This window comes from Neofelis nebulosa, chromosome 9, assembly GCF_028018385.1.
Source record: "Neofelis nebulosa isolate mNeoNeb1 chromosome 9, mNeoNeb1.pri, whole genome shotgun sequence".
In the NCBI taxonomy this organism is placed as follows: Eukaryota; Metazoa; Chordata; class Mammalia; order Carnivora; family Felidae; genus Neofelis; species Neofelis nebulosa.
In genome coordinates this window covers 112,431,430-112,451,498 of record NC_080790.1, presented here as the reverse complement: position 1 = coordinate 112,451,498, position 20,069 = coordinate 112,431,430, and the positions used below count along the sequence as shown (strand labels likewise).

The window sequence follows — 20,069 nt, the reverse complement described above, 5'->3', positions numbered from 1 at the left end:
TGGGAGCCCCAGTCCGGGCAAACCCCAGATGAAAGATAAAGGGCCCTGGATGAGACAGTGATTAGTGGGGAGGAGCTTGACCGGCACAGGCAGAAAAGCAGCTTCAGAAGGGCCCGGGGTCTGCGGGCTGCAGGGCAAGAAGGAAGGAGAACCCTGGGCCGGGGCCAGAAGGCAGTAATTAAAGGCAGGGTAGGCCTCCAAGGAGCCCATTAAACATGTTTGCCCTGCACCAAACTGGCAAGCAGAACTCAACCCCTTTGCCATTTTCTAGAAGAAATCCAACCACATCAAACACTCGGGGTTTTTATACCCTTTCCTGAGTGCTCAGGTGATCACAGAGAGCAAAGGCGCACAGCACTCTCCCACCTCGCCCCTCCTTGCCCCTGTCTCCCAGCATCTACCCCCCCTACCTCCCCTTTCCTCCCCCACCCAGCCCCACCCGGCCCCCGTGGGCCCCAAGTCAGGCGCTTACCAACAGAGAGAAACCTCCCTCCCAGCTTCCAGAAAAATAAAAACCCCCTCCACTTCATTCGACAGAGACAACATGAGACCCGCTTTGCCGTCCCGGGTCTTGGAGCCCCGGGATCTTAGCCTGTGAACTAGGATGACACTTAAGAATACTTTAGGCCAGTCCTGTTAGGTCATAGGTGGAGAAGCCGGGGTTCTGAGATGGAGAGGTCTTGCTCGAGGTCAGGGCCCCCGGTGGCTCCAGGATGGATCCAGCTCACAAAGTCAGGTGAATTAGCCTTGCTTTTGAGCCAGAGAGCCGCTCCCCTCTTTCTTATTAACCTCCTCCCAAGAGCCTAGGGTGACAGAGCTCCGGAATGGGCCGGCTCCCACAGTATGCCAGAGGGGAGGGACAGGGGAGTCGGGATCCCTGGGTGCCCAGGCCCTGGCCGCGAGTTCCCCATGGTTGCATCGTTGCCATGAGTCCCCCCATAGCTGCCCTGTAAGGAGAGGCCTCCGTCTTCATTTTACCGCTCCTGTCACCAGGAGATGAGCTGGCCTTCAAACCCAGGCCTGTGTGGGCCTAAAGTGTCTCCGTCTGACACTCAGGGCTCCTCCCCCGAGGCTGAGCCTGTCGGTGGGGGGCCGTGCAGGAGGTGGAGGGTGTGGTGTGGTGGAGGCATGGCCCGGGGAGGACCGTGGGCCTTTCCCCCTGTACATGCCTCTGGAGGCCGCACAGAAGAGGGCACTGGGGCCCGGGAGCCTTCTCATCCCACCCAGGACGGGAGAAGACGGCCCCGCACCAGATGCCACGAGACCCGGGTCCTGGTCCCTGCTCTGCAGCTTATCACGATGTACCCTTAGGGCACCCTCTCTGAGCCTCCGTTTTCTCGCTGGGAGGGTAAGGACGGGAGACGGCAAACCCAGATCCCCCCCCCCAACTGCTTTCCTCTCCTCCCTCCTCTGTTCTTGCCAGGTCCCGGGACCTCTCTGGGCCTCAGTTTCTCCCACAGCCCAGCCCTCAACTCTGTGTTAGGAAAGCCTCTTGGCTGAGGCCACTCCCACGCCGGACACCTTCGAGGTGCAAACCAGGGCAATTACTGGGCGATTAGGTGCCGCTGCTAGGGCGAGAGGGGCCACGCCTCCGCTTGCACGCTGGGCGTCCTGCCTAGGAGTGCCCCGGGATCTGCCTTGTTAACGCGGGTCCGGCTGGCTGCTGTGACACGCCGTCCTGAAGGTGCACACATCACACGCCGAGGAAGCCAGGGCAGGCCGGCCTGGCATGGCAGGTGAGCGGGCAGGGCCTGGGGGCCTCAGGGCACAGGGCCGCTGAGAGGAGCTTCGGGAAAGGGGATGTCTGCGTGGGGAAACTTGGATCACTGATCCTTGGGGTTGTATTTCTGCATGGTCCGTGTGCCGTTCCCTCATGCTCCTGAGGGAGGCCCAGAGATGGAAAGAGCCGGCCCCAGACTGCCCAGCAAGTCCCTGGCAGAGCCCTTCCTGGGCTGGGGCCAGGCCTTCCCCATAGGCCTTGCTGAACCAGAGGAGGACGAGCAGGGGAAGACAGAGAAGGGGCAGAGAGAGGCCCCAGGGGCCACCTCCTCTTAATTCCCACCTCCAAGATTCGAGGGCAAGAACAGCTCTGTCTGAGGTGAAAGGAGTTATGTGGCCTTGAGCAAGGGAACTTGCCTTTGGTGCCTCCATGTTCCCATCTGTAAAATGGGAATTAGAATACATTTCGCAGGCCCGCTGTGAGGAACTGATGGGACCGAGGGTGCTGAACTCCCCACAGTTTTCACATGTGGGGCCCAGGAGGCAGCAGACTCAGAAAACGTGCCAGAATAGTGAGGGGCAAAGTCCCCTTGACTCTAGGAGCTTGCCCAGTAGCTAACACTTATGGGTTTTCCACCTCCTCTGGCGAGGTACTAGGGTCCCGCGGTGAGTGAGTCAGCACCCGCAGGGGTCCTGCTCTCATAGGTCTTTAAAGGTGTTCCTCATGTGGTGCTTCCTGCTTTCTATCGTCCAGGATCATGTGACAATTACATGAGTCAACTCTTGTTTATTTTTTCACGTTCGAAGCCAGGCAGTTTAGCTTCCTTGTCATATTTGAACTTCTTCTCACTCCACCCTGCGAGCTGCTAACACTTACAGGCATCCTGGGCCTTTCTGGCTCTTCGGATGGGGTCTGCTCCCTGAGGGTCACCCCACCCCGGCTCACACCCCAGACTGCTGCTTCGAGACCTGGGGTTCGTCTTCCCCGTCAGAGCCCCGGGCTCTGCTTCCTTTAGGATCTACTTTTCAGGGAGCACCGAGAGGTCCCTCCACCCCGATTCTCTGATACACTGTGGGCCTTCCGCTGGACAGAGTGTAACTGCTGAGAAAGGACCCTTCTGGGAGGCGACGCCAGTGACAGACAGTTCCAATGTCAGGTCTGTTACTAACTTGCTGGGTGGCCATGCCTCTCTCTGAAGCTCATTTTTCCACCTGTAAAATCACAGCGTGAGATCCATCACGCCTAGCAAATAGCAGTGATAGATAGTTAGGTTGAATTCAATTCCCCGGTCTTCTGGGTCCTCCTGGCTTCTTGGGGACCTACTCCTCAGAGCAGTGGGCGTGCGCCCATCATGCAATCGGTACGTGAATGACCGAGACATCAGATTCTGGAAGCAAAGTGTGTGGCCTGTGGGCTGTTCCTCCTGCCCTCACTGTCCGTGGCAGACGTCGTTGCTTGACCGACCCCCGAACTCCTCCCTACAGGGCCCCAGCGTTCTCCTCAACATAGTTCTTCAAGTAGTCCTAGCAATCGATCGGTGCTAGCAGACGAAATGAGACCCTTCTGCCACTGGTGGATTATAATTCGCTTTTCCCAGCTAAAAAATTCTAAGAATCAGGGGGCATACTCTGTGCATGGTTGGTTCCGGCTGGGATGTTCTCACCACTGCCTACTGGCAAGAGAGGCCAGCAGCTTCCAAGAGGACCCGGAAGGAAAGGGACAGTGGCCCCAGGCAACTCCCCAGTTAAGCATTTAGCTGTGGAGGTCAGGTGCCCATGATGCACACTACGAATAGGGTTATAATAGGGCCTATTAAAAACCGATTATGCTGAGTCCAGTGTCTGGGAGAGATTGCTGGCGTCAGTAGAGAACCTCCTGGGCTCGGCCCCACTGGGTGCCATCCCTGGGGCTGGGACAGAGATCTGGGGAGGAAGGCATCATCAGCTGACTGGTGTCACCCAAGGGTGGGAGGAGAAATAGTCGGGGTGAGCTAGGGCTGGGGGTGGGTTGGTGGTGAAGAGCTGGGCGGGCGGGAGGCAACCTTCCCTCCAAGTAAAACTCGTTCTTCGGCTGGCCTCTGGGACCAGCTGGTGAGCAAGCGAGCTGGATGGAAGATGAGGTTGGCCGGGAGGGGAGTGGGAGGCGGGGGCAGATGGTGAGGGACCTTGAACGCCAGCCTAACGGCCGTGGATCTGATGGCTCTAGAGCAGGGGCAATGACATGCTGACGCTCGTGCGGTCAGAAGGGTCCCCTCTCCTTGCTGAAGCTCGGGTTCTCCATAGTAACAGGATGGAACGAATGAAATGAGCTAGAAAATGCCGGGAGGCTGTGGGAGCCAGGCAGTAATTTAAGCAAGAGGCGAAGAGGGGGGAGTAAAAGGAAAAACAATGGGCGTAGGAACAGGGAGGGGTGGACCGAAGTGGCGGGAGGGATCCGGGGAGAGGAGGAGGACTCCCATCTGCTGACCCAGCTAAGGGTGACCCGGCGCCCGGCTAAGTACCGTATACAGAGCGAGACCACTCGCCGTGGCTGAAGCTTGTGGCTCAAGAGTGTTTATTGATAGCTCCTTCCACTCTCTGGGTTTCCAGGGCTAGGAGACGCATTCTCTTCCTTGCCCTACTTCTGGTCGTCACCTCATCTTCCAGAAAAGTCTATGAGGAAAGTATTAGTATTGCCACGCTTCAGGACAGGCAGTCTGAACCTCAGAGAGGTCCATTCACTTATCCAGGGCCGCACAGCCAATAAGTGGAAGGTTCGGGATAGCACTAATTGGCAGAACACTGGACTGGCAGCCAGCCGTTCTTGTGCAAATACTGACGATCATACGATTAATAACACGCATGCTTACTGAGCACCTAATACGTGCCGGGTCCCGCTCTACGTACTCTGTGGAAATTGTTTCACTTAATCGTTACAACCGGGGGAGGCGGCTACTATCACCAGTCCCAGGATTCAGAGGGGTTCAGTCCCTTGCCTCAGGTCACACGGCCAAGGATCCACGAAGCCTGCATTTGAACTGAAGTGTGTGCCTCTGAAATTGGGCGCCTAATTGCTATGGGAAGGAAGGCCAAGAGGGGAAGGTGGGAAGGAGAAGAAAAAGACGGCAGGTGGAGAGGCCACGAGGCTTTGGGGTGAGAGGGTAGGCGGAGAGAATGCTCTTACGGCTTCTCTCTTTCTGTATGTCTGGCGGGCACAGCCTCAGGTTTGGCGGTCATGGGCCTTGAGCTCGGGGCTGGAGCTCACCCAGCATATCCCCAGGGTGGGGGCCCAGGGTTGATAATACGTCATCCATTCTGTCCTCAGGGCCTCAGGTGTGGACCAGAGAAGGCCTTGGTGGGATGTCGCCTCTCCCATCCCTTCCCCGGTGCCCACCAAGGGGCTGTGTGACAAGCCTACATCAGCACGGGCTTGGGGGTGTGGGGGGCGTGTTGTGGGGAGGGGCTGAGAGGAGCCCTGGGGCTGTCAGAGACACTTGGTCCAGCAAACCCCCCCACAACCCAGTCCCTAAGTGCTCTTCCGGACTCATTTCACAGATAAGGACACTGAGGTCCCAAGAAAGGAAGCAACTTAGCCCACATCCCACAGGGAGCCGGTGGCCAGGGCTCTACCCATGTCCTGGGCCCATGACTGCAGAAGGCAGGAAGACAGGAAGGAAGGGCAGGTTTTGGAATGTGGCCGCTTGAGAGAGGGGATTACAGGTGGGTGGAGAGGACGGGGTGTGGGCAGCTGACAGGGCATAGGTGTTGATCCCCAAGGGTGTGCCAGGAAGCTGCGGAGCTCCCCTTTTCACACCCTTGTCCCAGCCAAGGGACAGGGAGGGACATTCGTTCATCCAACCAATATTCACTGAGCCTCTACTACGTCCTGGGCCCTGAGCGGGGCTCTAACAACCCAGAGAGAATGAGACCCAGGTCTTGCCTTCACGGAGCCCACAGTCCAGTGGAGGAGAAAGACCTGTGAGCAAACAACTGTGACCGGGCTTCCTTGGCGACTGATTAGAGACACAGCCTTGGTCTTGGCAGGATTCACGCCAAACATGTGGAGGGGGTGACATTGGGTTCGTTTTAATTGGGGATCTGGAATCCATCCCCTATCTCTCGTATCTCTTGTATCTCTTGTGTCCCTTGTATCCCTTGGCCTTGGGCTGCCCTCCTCTGTGCCCATCTGTCCCCAGGAGGGCTGAGGAGGACACCAGCTAGGAAAGAACTGGCCTGTAACCACCAGAATAGTTGTTTTCTCCCAGCGGGATCCTGGTTACCTAGCCCTGACAATCGGCCCACCCAGGCCGGGTCGTGAGGGTGTGATGTTCACAAGTACGGACGACTTAGGTCACCGGAGATGCAGCTCTAGGGACAGACAACACAAGGACCAGAGCAGTGACCTCCTGGGTCAGGGCAGGTCTGGCCTGGGGGGATGGGTGGCAGGTCAGGATTTCTCAGTAACAGCTCTGCAAAACCAGCAAAGGGCAAAAAGAACAGCCATGTTCGGGGGTGGGGGGTTAACGGAGAGGCAGAGTGGGAACAGCTGGGGGAGAGGTTGCAAGAAAAAAGTGGTTGAGCAGAAGGAAGGACGTTTTAACATCTGGGCAGCGGGTGAGTGGCCTGCCAGAGGCATGCAAGCTGGAACTATGGTCACGTATCTACCGGAAATTCGGAGGAGGGAATTCGACTCCGGCAGGAAGTTGTGAGAGAGGTGGTCTTTGAGATTCGGGGGTAATGGTGACAATGGCAGTTCTGGCTCATTCTACCCTTCTTGCCCCACTGTGATGCGGCTCTTGCCCGGAGGGTGGTGGGAGATGCTTTGGGCTGTGGCAGGGAAAGGTGAAGCCAAGGCGGGACTCCCAGGACTTGAACCCATGACCTGGAGCCCAGGGACCCTTTTTACCTCCTAACCACCCCCTTTGCAAGAATCCCTGGGGCATGCCAGCACTGAGATAATTACCACCCAACAACCTCACGTCCCACTCCTCACTCATCCCCTAAACACACACACACACACACACACACACACACACACAAACAATTGCACCCTGTGTTGGCCTTTCCCCGCACAAGCTGTGGCTTGGCTTAGCATCCTCAGGCAAGAAGTCTCTTTCTTCCCATCTCTGGGTCTCAGTTTCTGTCAATGAAACAAAAGACCTGGGCATCTAATGGCCCTTTGAGCTCTGCGGCTATTAGACAATCCTACGTACAAGGTAACTGGGGTTCTGGCCTATGTGTGCAGACAAAACAGAGGCCACCCGAGCGCAGACTTCTGGGACTTGAGAGGAAAGTTCCTGACCAAGAACCGCAGGGGCAAAGTCAGTGGGAGGCTTCCACTCTACTCTCAGATGTGAGAGGGAACTCTCCAGTGGGGAAAGTCCCCTGGCGCTGCTGTTCCAGCCGCCGCCCGACAGGGGTCGCTGTTGTAACCAGTCCTTGCTCACCCAGCACGCTGGTTGGCTGTAGGAGCTCCCAAGCTTGGGACTCACGCGTCAGCTATGTTAGTTCTCATTTGCATATTTGGTCATTATCCCCAGATCATGGTGCCAGGCTGGGGCTTCCAGCCTGGTTAGAGTTAGCTAGAACTAACCTTCTCCATGAATCTCAGGCCTGGGGATTGAGACTGTGGTACCAGCCCAGGTCCTCGTAAGTGGAGACCGGTTGGAAGGCTGTTGCCGTCTAGACAAGAAAGACGTTCATTGCTTGGCCTAGGGTAGTGGTGGAGACAGAGGTGTGTGATGGGCTTGATGCAGGTTTTGGAGGTGGTCCCATCGGGACTTGATGATGGATCGGATAAGGGGGGTGAGAGCAAAGGGGAAATCAGAGATTCCTTGCCTTGGTCCTGAGTGCCAGGGCAGATGGGACATCTCCCAAGACACAGGAGAGCAGGGATTTGGGGATGGGGTAGGGAAGAAATGGGGAGTTCTGCTTTGGGTGTGTTAGGTTGGATTTTCCTAGAAGACCACCCAATGGAGATTTCAAGTAGATGGCTGAACATATTGTTTGGATTTCAAGGGAGAAATCAGAGTGGAGATGTAACCTTGGCGTTATCAGCAGGAGATCTCCAATCAAGACCACTTAATTTTATCAGAAAAAAAACCTCCAGGGGCACCTGGGTGGCTCAGTTGGGAAAGCATCCAGCTCTCGATTTCTGCTCAGGTCATGATCTCGTGGTTCATGAATTTGAGCCCCATGTTGGGCTCCACGTTTGACAGTGTGGAGCCTGCTTGGGATTCTCTCTTCCTCTCTCACTCTCTCTCCCTCCTCTGCTCATGCTCCCTCTCAAAATAAATAAGTAAACATTTAAAAAAAAAAAAAACCTCCAGTAATATTGAACCTCAAAAGGCAAGAGTTTAGGGACCCCATTCTTTTCTTCCTGAGTTCCTCCTTCTATAAATGTACCCACCTCTTCCCCAGTTTCCTATATCAAGCAGGACTTAGAGGAGCTGCCTTTTTCAGGCCACAGAGGTCCCATCATTCCTTGACCCAGAGAGGGCCACCTGGTGCCCATAGTCTATGTAAGGAAAGGAGACCACACAAGGGATTTTTTTTTCCTCCAAATCATATCTTTTCTAAGCTGACTTTCTCCTTCCACCTCTCCATATAGAGATGCAATTTCTGAAATCCTTCCTCACTGTAGCTGCATAAAAAAATCACCCCAAGATTTTTTACTGGCTTCAGGCAGTAACAGTCATTTATTACCATCGTCACTCCCCGTTCTGATGTTGCACCTGGCCCAGCCATGCACCTGCTGCCCAGATCTCCTCATCCCTGAAGTTTGACCGTGGCTGGGGTGGGATTATCGTAAACACTTCTTCCCACCCTGTCAGGTGCTTGGGCTTCTCAGACACCTCTATCTTGGTCTTTCCTCAAGGCCTCTCCAGCATGGTGGTCTCTGTGTTGCTGCACTTTGTCAGATAGATAGGTGATTGGTTGATAGATAGATGTGATGGAGAGAGAGACAGACAGACAGACAGAGACAGAGGGAGAGAGTGTGCATGCTCAGGGCTCCAAAGGTGCTTATCCTGAGGAAGAAGTAGCCAGGCAGAAGCTGCATCCTGTTTATGTCTCAACAGCAGAAGGCCCGTGGCATTCACATTCCACCATATAAATCGGTCAGAACAGTCCCAAGCACCTGCCCAGAATTAAGGACAGAGTATATAAACCCCACCCCACAGTGGGAAGGATTTCAATCACATTATAAGAAAAATGTGTAGAATGGCATCCATCCATCATCTATACGAATTAGTGAAGCCACCTTTGAAAAATACAATGTTCCACACTCCCCTTGTGTATTACTCAAGGTTCTCCAGAGAAATAGAACCAACAGGATGTGTGTGTATGTAGACTAGATAGATAGATAGATAGATAATGGATGGATAGATAGATGATGGATGGATAGATAGATAGATGATGGATGGATGGATGGATGGATAGATAGATAATGGATAGATAGATGATGGATGGATGGATAGATGATGGATGAATGGATAGATAGATGATGGATGGATGGATAGATAGATGATGGATGGATGGATAGATAGATAGATAGATAGATAGATAATGGATAGATGATGGATGGATGGATGGATAGATAGATGATGGATGGATGGATGGATGGATGGATGGATAGATAGATAGATGATGGATAGATGAATAGATAGATGATGGATAGATGGATGGATAGATAGATAGATAGATAGATGATGGATGGATGAATAGATAGATAGATAGATAGATAATGGATGGATAGATAGATAGATGATGGATGGATAGATAGATGATGGATGGATGGATGGATGGATGGATAGATAGATAGATAGATGATGGATGGATGAATAGATAGATAGATAGATAGATAATGGATGGATAGATAGATAGATGATGGATGGATGGATAGATAGATGATGGATGGATGGATGGATGGATGGATAGATAGATAGATGATGGATGGATAGATAGATAGATAGATGATAGATGGATGGATAGATAGATGATGGATGGATGGATAGATGATGGATGGATGGATAGATAGATAGATGTTAGAGGGGCACCTGGGTGGCTTGGTCAGTTAAGCATGTGATTTCAGCTCAGGTCATGATCTCACAGTTCGTGGGTTCGAGCCCGCATCAGGTTCCACGCTGACAGCTCAGAGCCTGGAGCCTGCTTCTCTTTCTGTGTGGGTCTCTCTCTGCCCCTCCCCTGTTCATGCTTTCTCTGTCTCTCAAAAATAAATAAGTAAACATTAAAAGAGAGAGAGAGAGAGAGATGATAGGGATAGAGGAGAGAGAGAGAGAGAGAGAGATGATAGACAGGGATAGAGGGGATAGAGAGAGAGAGAGATTTTAAGGAATTGGCTTCCACGATTATGGAGGCCACCAAGTCCAAGTCCACAGGGGAGGCTGGATGGCTAGAGATTCAAGGAAGAGTTGCAGTTGGAGTCCGAAGGCGATCTGCTGGCAGAATTGCTTCTTGCTCAGGGGAGGTCAGTGTCCTACTAAGGACTTACCTGCCTGGAAGAGGCCCACCCACATTACGGAGGGTAATCTGCTTTATTTAAAGCCCACCAATTTAATGCAAACTCATCCAAAAAACAACTTCACAAAAGCATCCGGAATAACGTTTGACCAAATATCTGAGCACCATGGCCCAGCCAAGTTGATACATAAAATTAACTATCACATCATGCAACGGGAGAAGAAACAAAATGGATATTTAAGGAGCACCTAATATGTGCTAGATGCTTTCCACACATCATCTTATTCAATGTCATTATTAGAGCTGAGAGAAAGCGATTATTATACCCATTTTATGGATGAGAGTGGTGAAGTCATGCTGAAGGACACACAGTGAGCAAATGACAGACCTAGGATGCTGACCCAGGACTAAGTGACTCCAGGAAAATGAGAGGGAACATGGGTGATGACAGATTGGAAAGTGGGGCTAGCCTCCCAGTGGAGGTCTCAAGAACCAGACCAAGGAGTTGAGGCTCTTCTTTGGGGGAGGAGAACCACCCCAAGGAGTCATGGAAGCCAGGGGTAGAGTGGCTACAAAGACACTGTTAACAACTGACTATCACTGATCCATCATCATTAGAGGCTAAGGAAGAGTAATCCTGGGACCAGGTCCATTCCAATTATGGCGGAAGTATGGGAGGAATTAGTCACAGGGTCTTCCTCAGGGCTCCCAGGCTGCACAGAGGACTTGGACTTTGCCTTGCCCACGGGAGGAGGCAGAGGGCGAGCAGGAAGAGGGACAGAAGCCTGTGGTATCAGAGCGTAGGTCCCACCTTCTCCAGAAAGATGGAAGAAAATTATACTCGCTGAGTGTCTGCCATATGCAAAATGCCACACCGCTGGATGTCATATGGGGGCAGTCTTTTTGCCTTCCTTCCAAGAGGCCTGTGGGGCAGGTGCCATCAGTACCTGCAGTTTTTAGACCAGGACACCGAGACTCAGAAAGGTGACATGATATGTCCGAGGGCACACAAGACACAGCCCAACCAGGGTCAAGGTCCGGGCGTCTCTGGCCCCAAACCCTGTGTTTTCTCCATTCCACACCCCAACTACTCAAGATTTGCCAATTCCCAGTCTCAGTCCTTGATCATCAGAGAGGCAGGATAGCATGGAATCCGGGCATCACCCACACTAGCTGTGCGACCTTTGTAAAGTTACTTCACCTCTCTGTGCCTCCGTTTTCTCATCTGTAAAAGGAGGGTAATAATAGTGTTTGCTTCAAGATCGCTGTCAAGATTAAATGAATTCATAAATGTAAGTCACAGAGGATAATGTCTAGCTCATAGCATTAAATATATATATAAATACATATATATATATATATATATATATGTTAGCTATCCATCTTATTATTTTTTCTAATGTTTATTTATTTTAAGAGAGAGAGAGAGCATGTGAGTGGGGTAGAGGCAGAGAGAGAGAGAGAGAGAGAGAGAGAGAGAGACAATCCCAAGCAGGCTCTGCACTGTCAGCATAGAGCCTAATGTAGGTAGGGCTCGATCTCACAAACCGTGAGATCGTGACCTAAGCTGAAATCAAGAGTCGGATGCTTAACCGACTGAGACACCCAGGTGCCCCCACCTTATTATTCTTATTGTCATAGTTGGGGGCAGGGTGGTTCTCACATCACTGGGGACAGCCTTACCCAGCCTCTAAGTTAGGATACGCATATTGGAAAGAAGCTGAGTGTTATTGGTGAAGAAGCTCCTAAAGATATATCCAGATCCCAGAGCTGCACATTAAAAAGTTTAACAGGTATGAATGGACAACCCAAACCTGGATGCGAAAGATAGGTCACATTTACTGATACTCTTCAATCAAATGGAATCTGAGTCCTGCTCCCACGGGGCGTGTTGGAAAATTCCATCCAAGTTATTACTGGGGCTCCCCGCATGTTTCGGTTATCTACTGCTGCGTAACAAACGGCCCCAACACTCGGACAGTTAAAGCAACAGCAATCATTCGCTCACTCACAAACCCACAACCTGGGCGGGGCTCAGCTGGGACGGCTTGTCTTTGCCTCACTCAGGATCAGGGGAGGCACGTGACCAGAGGTGGGCGCTCAGGGGGTTGTGGGTGGGGAGTCTTGGTTCCTCTCCACGTGGACTTCTCCACGGGCCATTTGACTTTCTTCATGGCATGGCCGCTGGGTTCCCGGGTCAAGAAACTCAAGGGAACCAGGCAGAAGCTCTATCGACTTTTATGGTCTAGACTTGCAAGTCACAAAGTGTCACTCTGTTTTAGCCACAAGTCCTGTTAGATTCAGGCAGAGGGAATACATATCCTACTTCTTTTTTTTTTTTTAATGTTTATTTATTTTTGAGAGAGAGAGAGGCAGCATACAAGAGAGGGAAAGGGGCCGAGAGAGGGGGAGACACAGAATCTGAAACAGGCTCCAGCCTCTAAGTTGTCAGCACAGAGCCCAACGTGGGGCTTGAACTCACAAACTGTGAGATCACGACCTGAGCCAAAGTCCAACGCTTAACCGACTGAGCCACCCAAGTGCCCCTATCCTACTGTTTAAAAATTTTTTTTTAATGTTTATCTATTTTTGAGAGACAGAGAGAGACAGAGCACAAGTCAGGGAAGGGCAGGGAGAGAAGGAGACAGAGAATCCAAAGCAGGCTCCAGGCTCTGAGCTGTCAGCACAGAGCCCGATGCAGGGCTCGAACTCACGAACCGTGAGATCATGACCTGAGCCGAAGCCAGAGCTTAACCGACTGAGCTACCCAGGCACCCTGACCTTTATCCTACATCTTGATGAGGGCAGTACCAACATCATATGATAGGAAAAGCACGAGCGATGGGCGATATTATTGCAACCATCTCTGAAAAATACAATCTGCCTTTAAAAAGCCAAACAGGGGCGCCTGGGTGGCGCAGTCGGTTAAGCGTCCGACTTCAGCCAGGTCACGATCTCGCGGTCCGTGAGTTCGAGCCCCGCGTCAGGCTCTGGGCTGATGGCTCGGAGCCTGGAGCCTGTTTCCGATTCTGTGTCTCCCTCTCTCTCTGCCCCTCCCCCGTTCATGCTCTGTCTCTCTCTGTCCCAAAAATAAATAAAAAACGTTGAAAAAAAATTTTAAAAAATAAATAAATAAATAAAAAGCCAAACATTTTGGCCGGCTCTCCCCAGACCTTGGTCCAGACGAGCCGCTGCGCATGGTCCAAAGCCATGCTGTGTTTTAAAGTCAGGGATTTGGGGTCTGTGACTCCTGTGGGGCCAAAGGTAAAGGCAGCAGGGCTTGGGGGTTCCGTACAATCACAGACCCGACCGTGGCAGACCATACTTCACAGCATGGTCATATCAATATATATCTAATCCAGCACATTCCCACCATGTAACATGGACCCATTTTTCATCAAGCGGTGGGGTGTGTTCCCTCCCCTTGAACCTGGGCAGACCTTTGTAGCTGCCTTGACTAATAGCAGACAGTGGGGGCGACCCTGTAACTTCGGAGGGTAGGTCACGAAAGGCATTTCAGCTCCCACCTGGGTTTCTCGGATCACTTGCTCAGGGGACCACCGGGGGCCATGCTGTGAGGACGCTTTCAAAGCATGCTCTTAAACATCTGAGCTCTATCTGCTTAACGCCAACCTCCTCCCCTGGCCAGGGCAAGCCCGAGAGAGAGGGAGACACGGAATCCGAAGCAGGCTCCGGGCTCCGAGCTGTCAGCACGGAGCCCGATGCGGGGCTTGAACTCACGAACCGTGAGATCATGATCTGAGCCGAAGCCGGACGCTTAACTGACTGAGCCACCCAGGCGCCCCTAAAATTTATTCTGAATTCCAAATCTTGGTACTTGTGTGATCACCTGCAGCCAGGCACAGAATAGGAAAAACGGAGTCACCTAACATGCTCATTTCCAGATAAGGTTGAAAAAGTCCACACCCTGCCTTCTTGTTTCCACCCTCTTACTGTAAACAGTGTCCTTTTGAGGTCTATTTCATGCCACGGTTTTTTGCATGTTTGTCCCTCTCTGTCGGGGATTTTGCTGTTTAAAAGGGCCCCAAGTGTAGGGCTGAAGCGCTGCCCAATGTTCCTAAACACAGGAGGCTGTGATGTGCCTTCTAAGAAAACCAGTGTGTCAGATGAATTTGGTTCATGCATGAATTACGTTGTCCGTGAGTTCAACCTTAATGACTCAACGATATATTAAATAAGGTGTCTTTAAACAGAAGAACACACAAGAGAAGGTTACATATTGATCGGCGGATGGAAGAATTGTGAACAGAAGCTAACAAGAACCTAACCCTGCATTTGCTGTTAAGAGTCGTGGTTTGGTATTCGTTAATTCGGTGTCGGCGGAAACTTTAAGGAACGTGAACTACTGAGAATGACCAGAATCAATCGCATAGGATAAAAAGTAGCCGCGTGAACAAATGACTGCAGGAGGGCAAGGCGAAGGGGGGTGAGAAACATGTCAAGGGCTTGGCCTCACCTCCCTGTCCTCCCCCGGCTCAGGGATCAGAGTCACCGAGGTGGACTGGCAGAGCCTGAAGAATGGCGTTGCCCACCACACCCAGGAGTACCCCTGCCCTGAGCTGGTGGTACGCAGGGGCCACACGTTCACCTTGGTGCTGGAGCTGAGCAGACCCCTGGAGGACCAGGAGACCATCATCTTCACGGTGGAGACAGGTAATTGTCAGGCCAATGCCCTCTGCTGGTCTACATTCAGAAAGATTTGTCTTGTGACCGGTGACTGTTAAGGATGCCTTTGGTCATCAGCCCAGACTTGAGGGAAGCGTGTCCCTGCCAGGGGGGGCTGAGCTCCGGAACCCTAGAGGTCTTTGATGACAGCTTGCAGGGACGGCTGGCAGGCATTGCCAGCAGGCAGTGGGGGAGATGAGAGGACAGCTCTGGAATTCTCTGCATACCAAGGAATCGAGGGCTCTGGAAGATGATGGAAATTCTTCAGGTACTTTGGGAGCCCAAGCTTTTCTTTCCTAGACAAATGGTGGACTTTGAAAGTCCCCATTACTTTCTCCTAGATCCAGGAGGTGGGTGGGAATCAGAACCGCAGAGGTGGCCCCCCACAGTGTCCCAGCAGTTCAGGGAGCGAAGGTGGGCATTCCAGGGTTGTAGCTTTTCTGCTTCTCTAGAGCTGGGTTCCCTAGGGGCAGCTGGATCTCCTGAGTGCCTCTCCCCTCCGCCAGGACCCCAGGCCTCCGAGGACCGCCACACCAAAGCCGTGTTCCAGATATCGGAGCCGGAAGTAGGCAAGACCTGGGCAGCGGTGAAGGAGGCTGAGACGGAGAACACCGTGACCGTCAGCATCAGCAGCCCTCCCAACGCTGTCATCGGCCGCTACCTGATGAGCACCAGGGTCTCCTCTCGCCGAAAACAAAATGACCGAAAGCTGGGCGAGTTTGTTCTCCTTTTCAACCCATGGTGCCCAGGTAGGAGCTGGCAAGCTTTCCCGGAAGCTGTCCTAGAGGTGGGCCTGCCCTTAGCAGGGGCCTGGAAGACAGACTAAGCAACGGGGAGGTGGATGCCCAGAGCTTGGCGAGAGATGAGCTTAGGCAGAGGTGGGCACTGGGCAGAGGAAGCCGGTAGCAGGTGCTACAAAGGATCCTGGGCCGGAGGAGCAAGAATCAGCGGTTTCTGGCACGCGGGGGCCAGTAGGCAGGGATGGGGCCTCGTGGGAGGAGAGGCCCAGCAATGGGCAAGAGCCCGGCTTGAGCCATCAGCAGTCTTGGCTCAGTCCTAGCTCTGCTTCCCTCTATGAGTCTTGGTTTCCTCATGGGTGACACGGGAGTGATAACTGCCTACCTCCTGGGATTATGGTGAGAACTCCTAGCGCTAATGGTTGTAATGTACAAGGTCCGTCGTAAGGGGTACTGGGGTCAGTATTCTTATTAAATATTTCTAAAATATGAGGCTGCTGTCGCCATCAAGCAGGGCCTCTCAAAGGTGTCAGGATTCCTCGAGTCCTTCTGTCTTGGGCTGGGCTGGGCTGGATGGGTCCCTGCCCCGGGGAACGGAGCCCCCAGGGGGAATGGGGCTCCGCCGGAAGGCAGCCTAGGAGCCCGCAAGCCCCCTCTTGCCCTCTCCCGTCCCAAGCCTCCCGGCACCATCCCGGGGCTCTCCCTGATGTAGCCCCTTCCCCAGGCCTGGAAGGCCAGAGCCCCAGCCCATGCTGAGCCTGACAACTGCTTTTCAGAGGACGACGTGTTTCTGGCCTCAGAGGAGGAGAGACAGGAGTACGTGCTCAATGACAGCGGGATCATCTTCCGAGGCGTGGAGAAGCACATCCGAGCCCAGGGCTGGAACTACGGGCAGGTCTCCAGAAGCACAGGCCAGAGGCGGGGGGGGGGGGGGGGGGGGGGGGGGGGGGGGGGGGGGGCGGGGGATGCGGGCCGGGGGCATGCAGAAAGTCAGGCCAGGAGCCCTTCTGTCTGCTCTGCTCACTTCCTCCCTCCCCAGCAGGGACAAGCCGGGCTGACTCCTAGAACAGATCCATTCATTCACTAATCTACTAATAGCTGCGCTAAGACAGGCTCTGGGTCCTTGGGAAGGGGAGGTGCTTTGGATACAGTGCTTTGTAGAAGAATCGATAACTTCGATCAGGGATGCTCGGTCTTGTGCGTGCGCCGGAATCCCGTGGAGGGCTCTTTAAAACACACGGGTGGCTGGGCCCCACCCCAGAGTTGCTGATTCTGTAGATCTGGGGTGGGCTCTGAGAATGTGCATTTCTAACGAGGTCCTAGGTGGTGCTGAGGCTGCGGGTCTGGGACCACACATTTAAGAGACATTGGCGGATAAATAATTACAATAAAGGGCGTGATGGTGGAGCGGCGGGGGGTGGGGAGGGGGGCGGGCATCAGAGTGGTAGAGATGGGGCCAGAGGGAAGTCAGAAAAGTGTGAAAGAAAATCCACCCCGGGGATGGTGGAGACTTCCCGATAATGGGGCTGGGCACAGCCTGGCCAGGGAGAGGGCAGAGCCCATAGCAGGTGGGAGTTAGGGAGCAGAGGAGGGTCTGCTAGAGGAGTTAGGTCTGCTTGGGCTGCGGGTGTCCTGGAGAAAGTTTGGCTGGGCCAGTGAAGGACCCTGACTGTCATGTTCAGGAGCCAGAGTTTGAATCCGAGTAGTGATGGAGGTACTGGAGAGTCTGGGGCCCGCCTGAGGGGTAACCACTTCTCAGCACCCACCTCTTCCTGCCATGTGGCCAAGGGAACCCAGGGTTCCCCCGACCTTCCAAAGATCCTTCAGGGAGCTTCAGAGACCTGAAATCTTAATTTGTATGTAAAGATCCTCCAGTTTTTAAATGTTTACTTATTCTGAGAGAGACACAGAGAGAGAGAGAGAGAGAGAGAGAGAGAGAGGTAAGAGGAGGGGAGAGAGAGAGAGGGAGAGAGACAGAATCCCAAGCAGGCTCCGTACTGTCAGCGCAGAGACCGGCACGGGGGTTCGATTCCGTGAACCGTGAGACCAGGACCTGAGCCGAAATCGAGAGTTGGATGCTTAATCGACTGAGCCACCCAGGCGCCCCAAGATGCTCCGGTGTTTAAATGTTGTCCGTTCATTCAAATGTATTTGGAAAAAATCATTGAAACCAAAGGAGTGGGCAGGCCGGGTAGACGCGACTCCAGAGTCACTCGTTTACCACAGACTTTACTGCGGGTAGTGGGGAGCGTTGGGAGGCAGTTACGGCACAGGGCAGGGACTTGATTAAGGTTGAGCTTCTGGCTCGCGGTGACTCTCTGAGGGAGGGTTTCTGAGAGGTGGGGAGTGCTCTGTGGTGTCCCAGGGTGGGGGTAGGTGAATTCCCGTGCACAACACAAGGGACCCACTGGGTAAGTATTGTAGGAGGGTCTGGAATATGGGTGAGACTCTGGCCTCTAAGCACAGACTCTCTGGGGACAGTTTGAGGAGGACATTCTGAACATCTGCCTCTCCATCCTGGACCGAAGTCCTCTTTACCAAGATGACCCAGCCATCGATGTGTCCTGCCGCCATGACCCCATCTACATCTCCAGGGCCATCAGCGCCATGGTGAGGAGCCCCACCGGTCCCCGCATACACACTTTCTCATGGGTCCCTGAGCCAACCCCAGGGTCCCATCTATGATTTTCCCAAGTCACCTTTTGTTTTAATTCTCTATCGCTGCCCCCCAAACCACCCCAAAACTCAGTGGCACGAAACAGCCGCTTATTACGCTCACGGTTTTTATAGATCAGGGGACTTGGGCAGAGCGCTCTTGAGGACAGGATGGCTTGTCTCTCCTCTAAGATGCTTCTGCTAGGGGCATCTGAATGGCTTTGCAGTTGGCTGGAATGGTTTGATGAGACCGTATATCTGCGGCCTTGGTTCTAGAAGTCTGGATCTTTGGTTCTCTTCCACGCTGTGTCTGCTGGAGCTGGAATGTCAAGATGATTTGCTCACTGTCCTGTCCCTGGGCCGGGTGGTTAGAACAGCTGAGGCTAGCCCGTCACGGCTCTCTGTCCACGCACCCTCTCCGTGTGGCTAGCTTGGGCTTCCTCACTGCATGGCGATCTCAGGGTCATCAGACGTAAGCAGCTGGCTTCTCTCCAAACAACTGTTCCAAAAAAGAAGCCCTGGAAATTGCCATCCGCATCCCTTCTGCCATAGTCACTGGTCAAAGCAGTCACAGTCCAGCCCAGATTCAGGGAGGGAGTGCACAGGCCCATCTCTCTCCCTGGGAAGAGAGGCCTTCCTTATTATATTACACACAACAACACTTCCTCCTGCAAAGACAGCCAGAAGGCCGACCACAAGCGGGTTGTCAGAGGATGGCTGTGATTCCACAATTGGATGGAGCCGATTTTCTCATTTTTGGTACCCTTCATCCCTCAAGATCCCAGAGGGATGTTGGAACACAGAGACTCAAAAGCAGTGACCAGTTCCAGAGAGTAGAGCATCACAGCCCTGTGGGATAGCAGTGCAGGCTCTAAGTCAAAGTCCTGAACTTGGGGGTCACCCACACTTTTTGCTAACTTGCCATGTGACTGGGATGGGTCCCTCCACCCCTCTTAATCTCAGTGTTAATCTCACTATCTCTATACTTATACCAGCACCAGTCCCCAAAACAGATCATTTAAAAGGGGAAATGCTGCAAAATCATAGGTAATTTTCAGTAACAGAGAATCCTCATGGCAGGTCATTTAATAAATGGTACCCAAAGTAGGTATGTTAAGAGAGCAGATGCCCCTAATTTTCAGGTAATTTAAAAGTAAGGGGTGACCCCAAATGAGGAGGGCGTCCAAAGCATAAGGGGACTTTACAGTGGCGACGCCCTGAGGAGGGAGGCCCTGCCTGGTGACGGACCCATGCCCCCCTCCGTCCAGGTGAACAGCAACAACGACCGGGGAGTGGTTCAAGGCCAGTGGCAGGGCAAGTACGGCGGTGGCACCAGCCCCCTGCACTGGCGTGGCAGCGTGGCCATTCTGCACAAGTGGTTCAAGGGCAGGTTCAAGCCAGTCAAATACGGCCAGTGCTGGGTCTTCGCTGGAGTCATGTGCACAGGTACCCAGGGAAAGAGGGTCCCTGACCCCAGGCCGGCTCCCTCTTTTGCCTCCATTTGTATATATTTGCATACAGTCCACCCCACCCCTCCACCCCCACCCTCACCCCCCTTTAAAATGTGTTTCTCTTTTTTTTTAATTTTTTTAAGTTTTTTTTTTAGTTTTTATTTATTTATTTATTTTTGAGAGAGAGAGAGAGCAGGCACAAGTGGGGAAGGGGCAGAGAGAGGAGGACCGAGGATCTGATGTGGGCTCTGTGTGCACAGCTGAGAGCCCCACATGGGGCTTGAACTCCTGAACCCTGAGATCGTGACCTGACCTGAAGGCAAATGCTTAACCGCCTGAGCCACCCAGGCACCCCAAGTGT

General features: G+C 53.1%; 1 protein-coding gene across 2 annotated transcripts in view; it reads left to right on the top strand.

The window, feature by feature from the left end:
* Positions 1–1,592: 1,592 nt before the first annotated feature.
* The window catches only part of TGM6 (transglutaminase 6), a 38,663-nt gene continuing 20,186 nt past the window's right edge, over positions 1,593–20,069 (top strand). The window contains exons 1-6 of one of the 2 annotated variants that reach the window (XM_058685101.1): positions 1,593–1,736; positions 14,680–14,853; positions 15,372–15,614; positions 16,379–16,497; positions 18,084–18,212; positions 19,526–19,703. In XM_058685101.1, coding sequence (XP_058541084.1) covers positions 1,730–1,736; positions 14,680–14,853; positions 15,372–15,614; positions 16,379–16,497; positions 18,084–18,212; positions 19,526–19,703 — 850 coding nt within the window. In that variant the 5' untranslated portion in view covers positions 1,593–1,729. Of the gene's footprint in view, positions 1,737–14,679; positions 14,854–15,074; positions 15,615–16,378; positions 16,498–18,083; positions 18,213–19,525; positions 19,704–20,069 lie in introns of those variants that run through there. The other variant, XM_058685100.1, reaches the window with a different exon arrangement.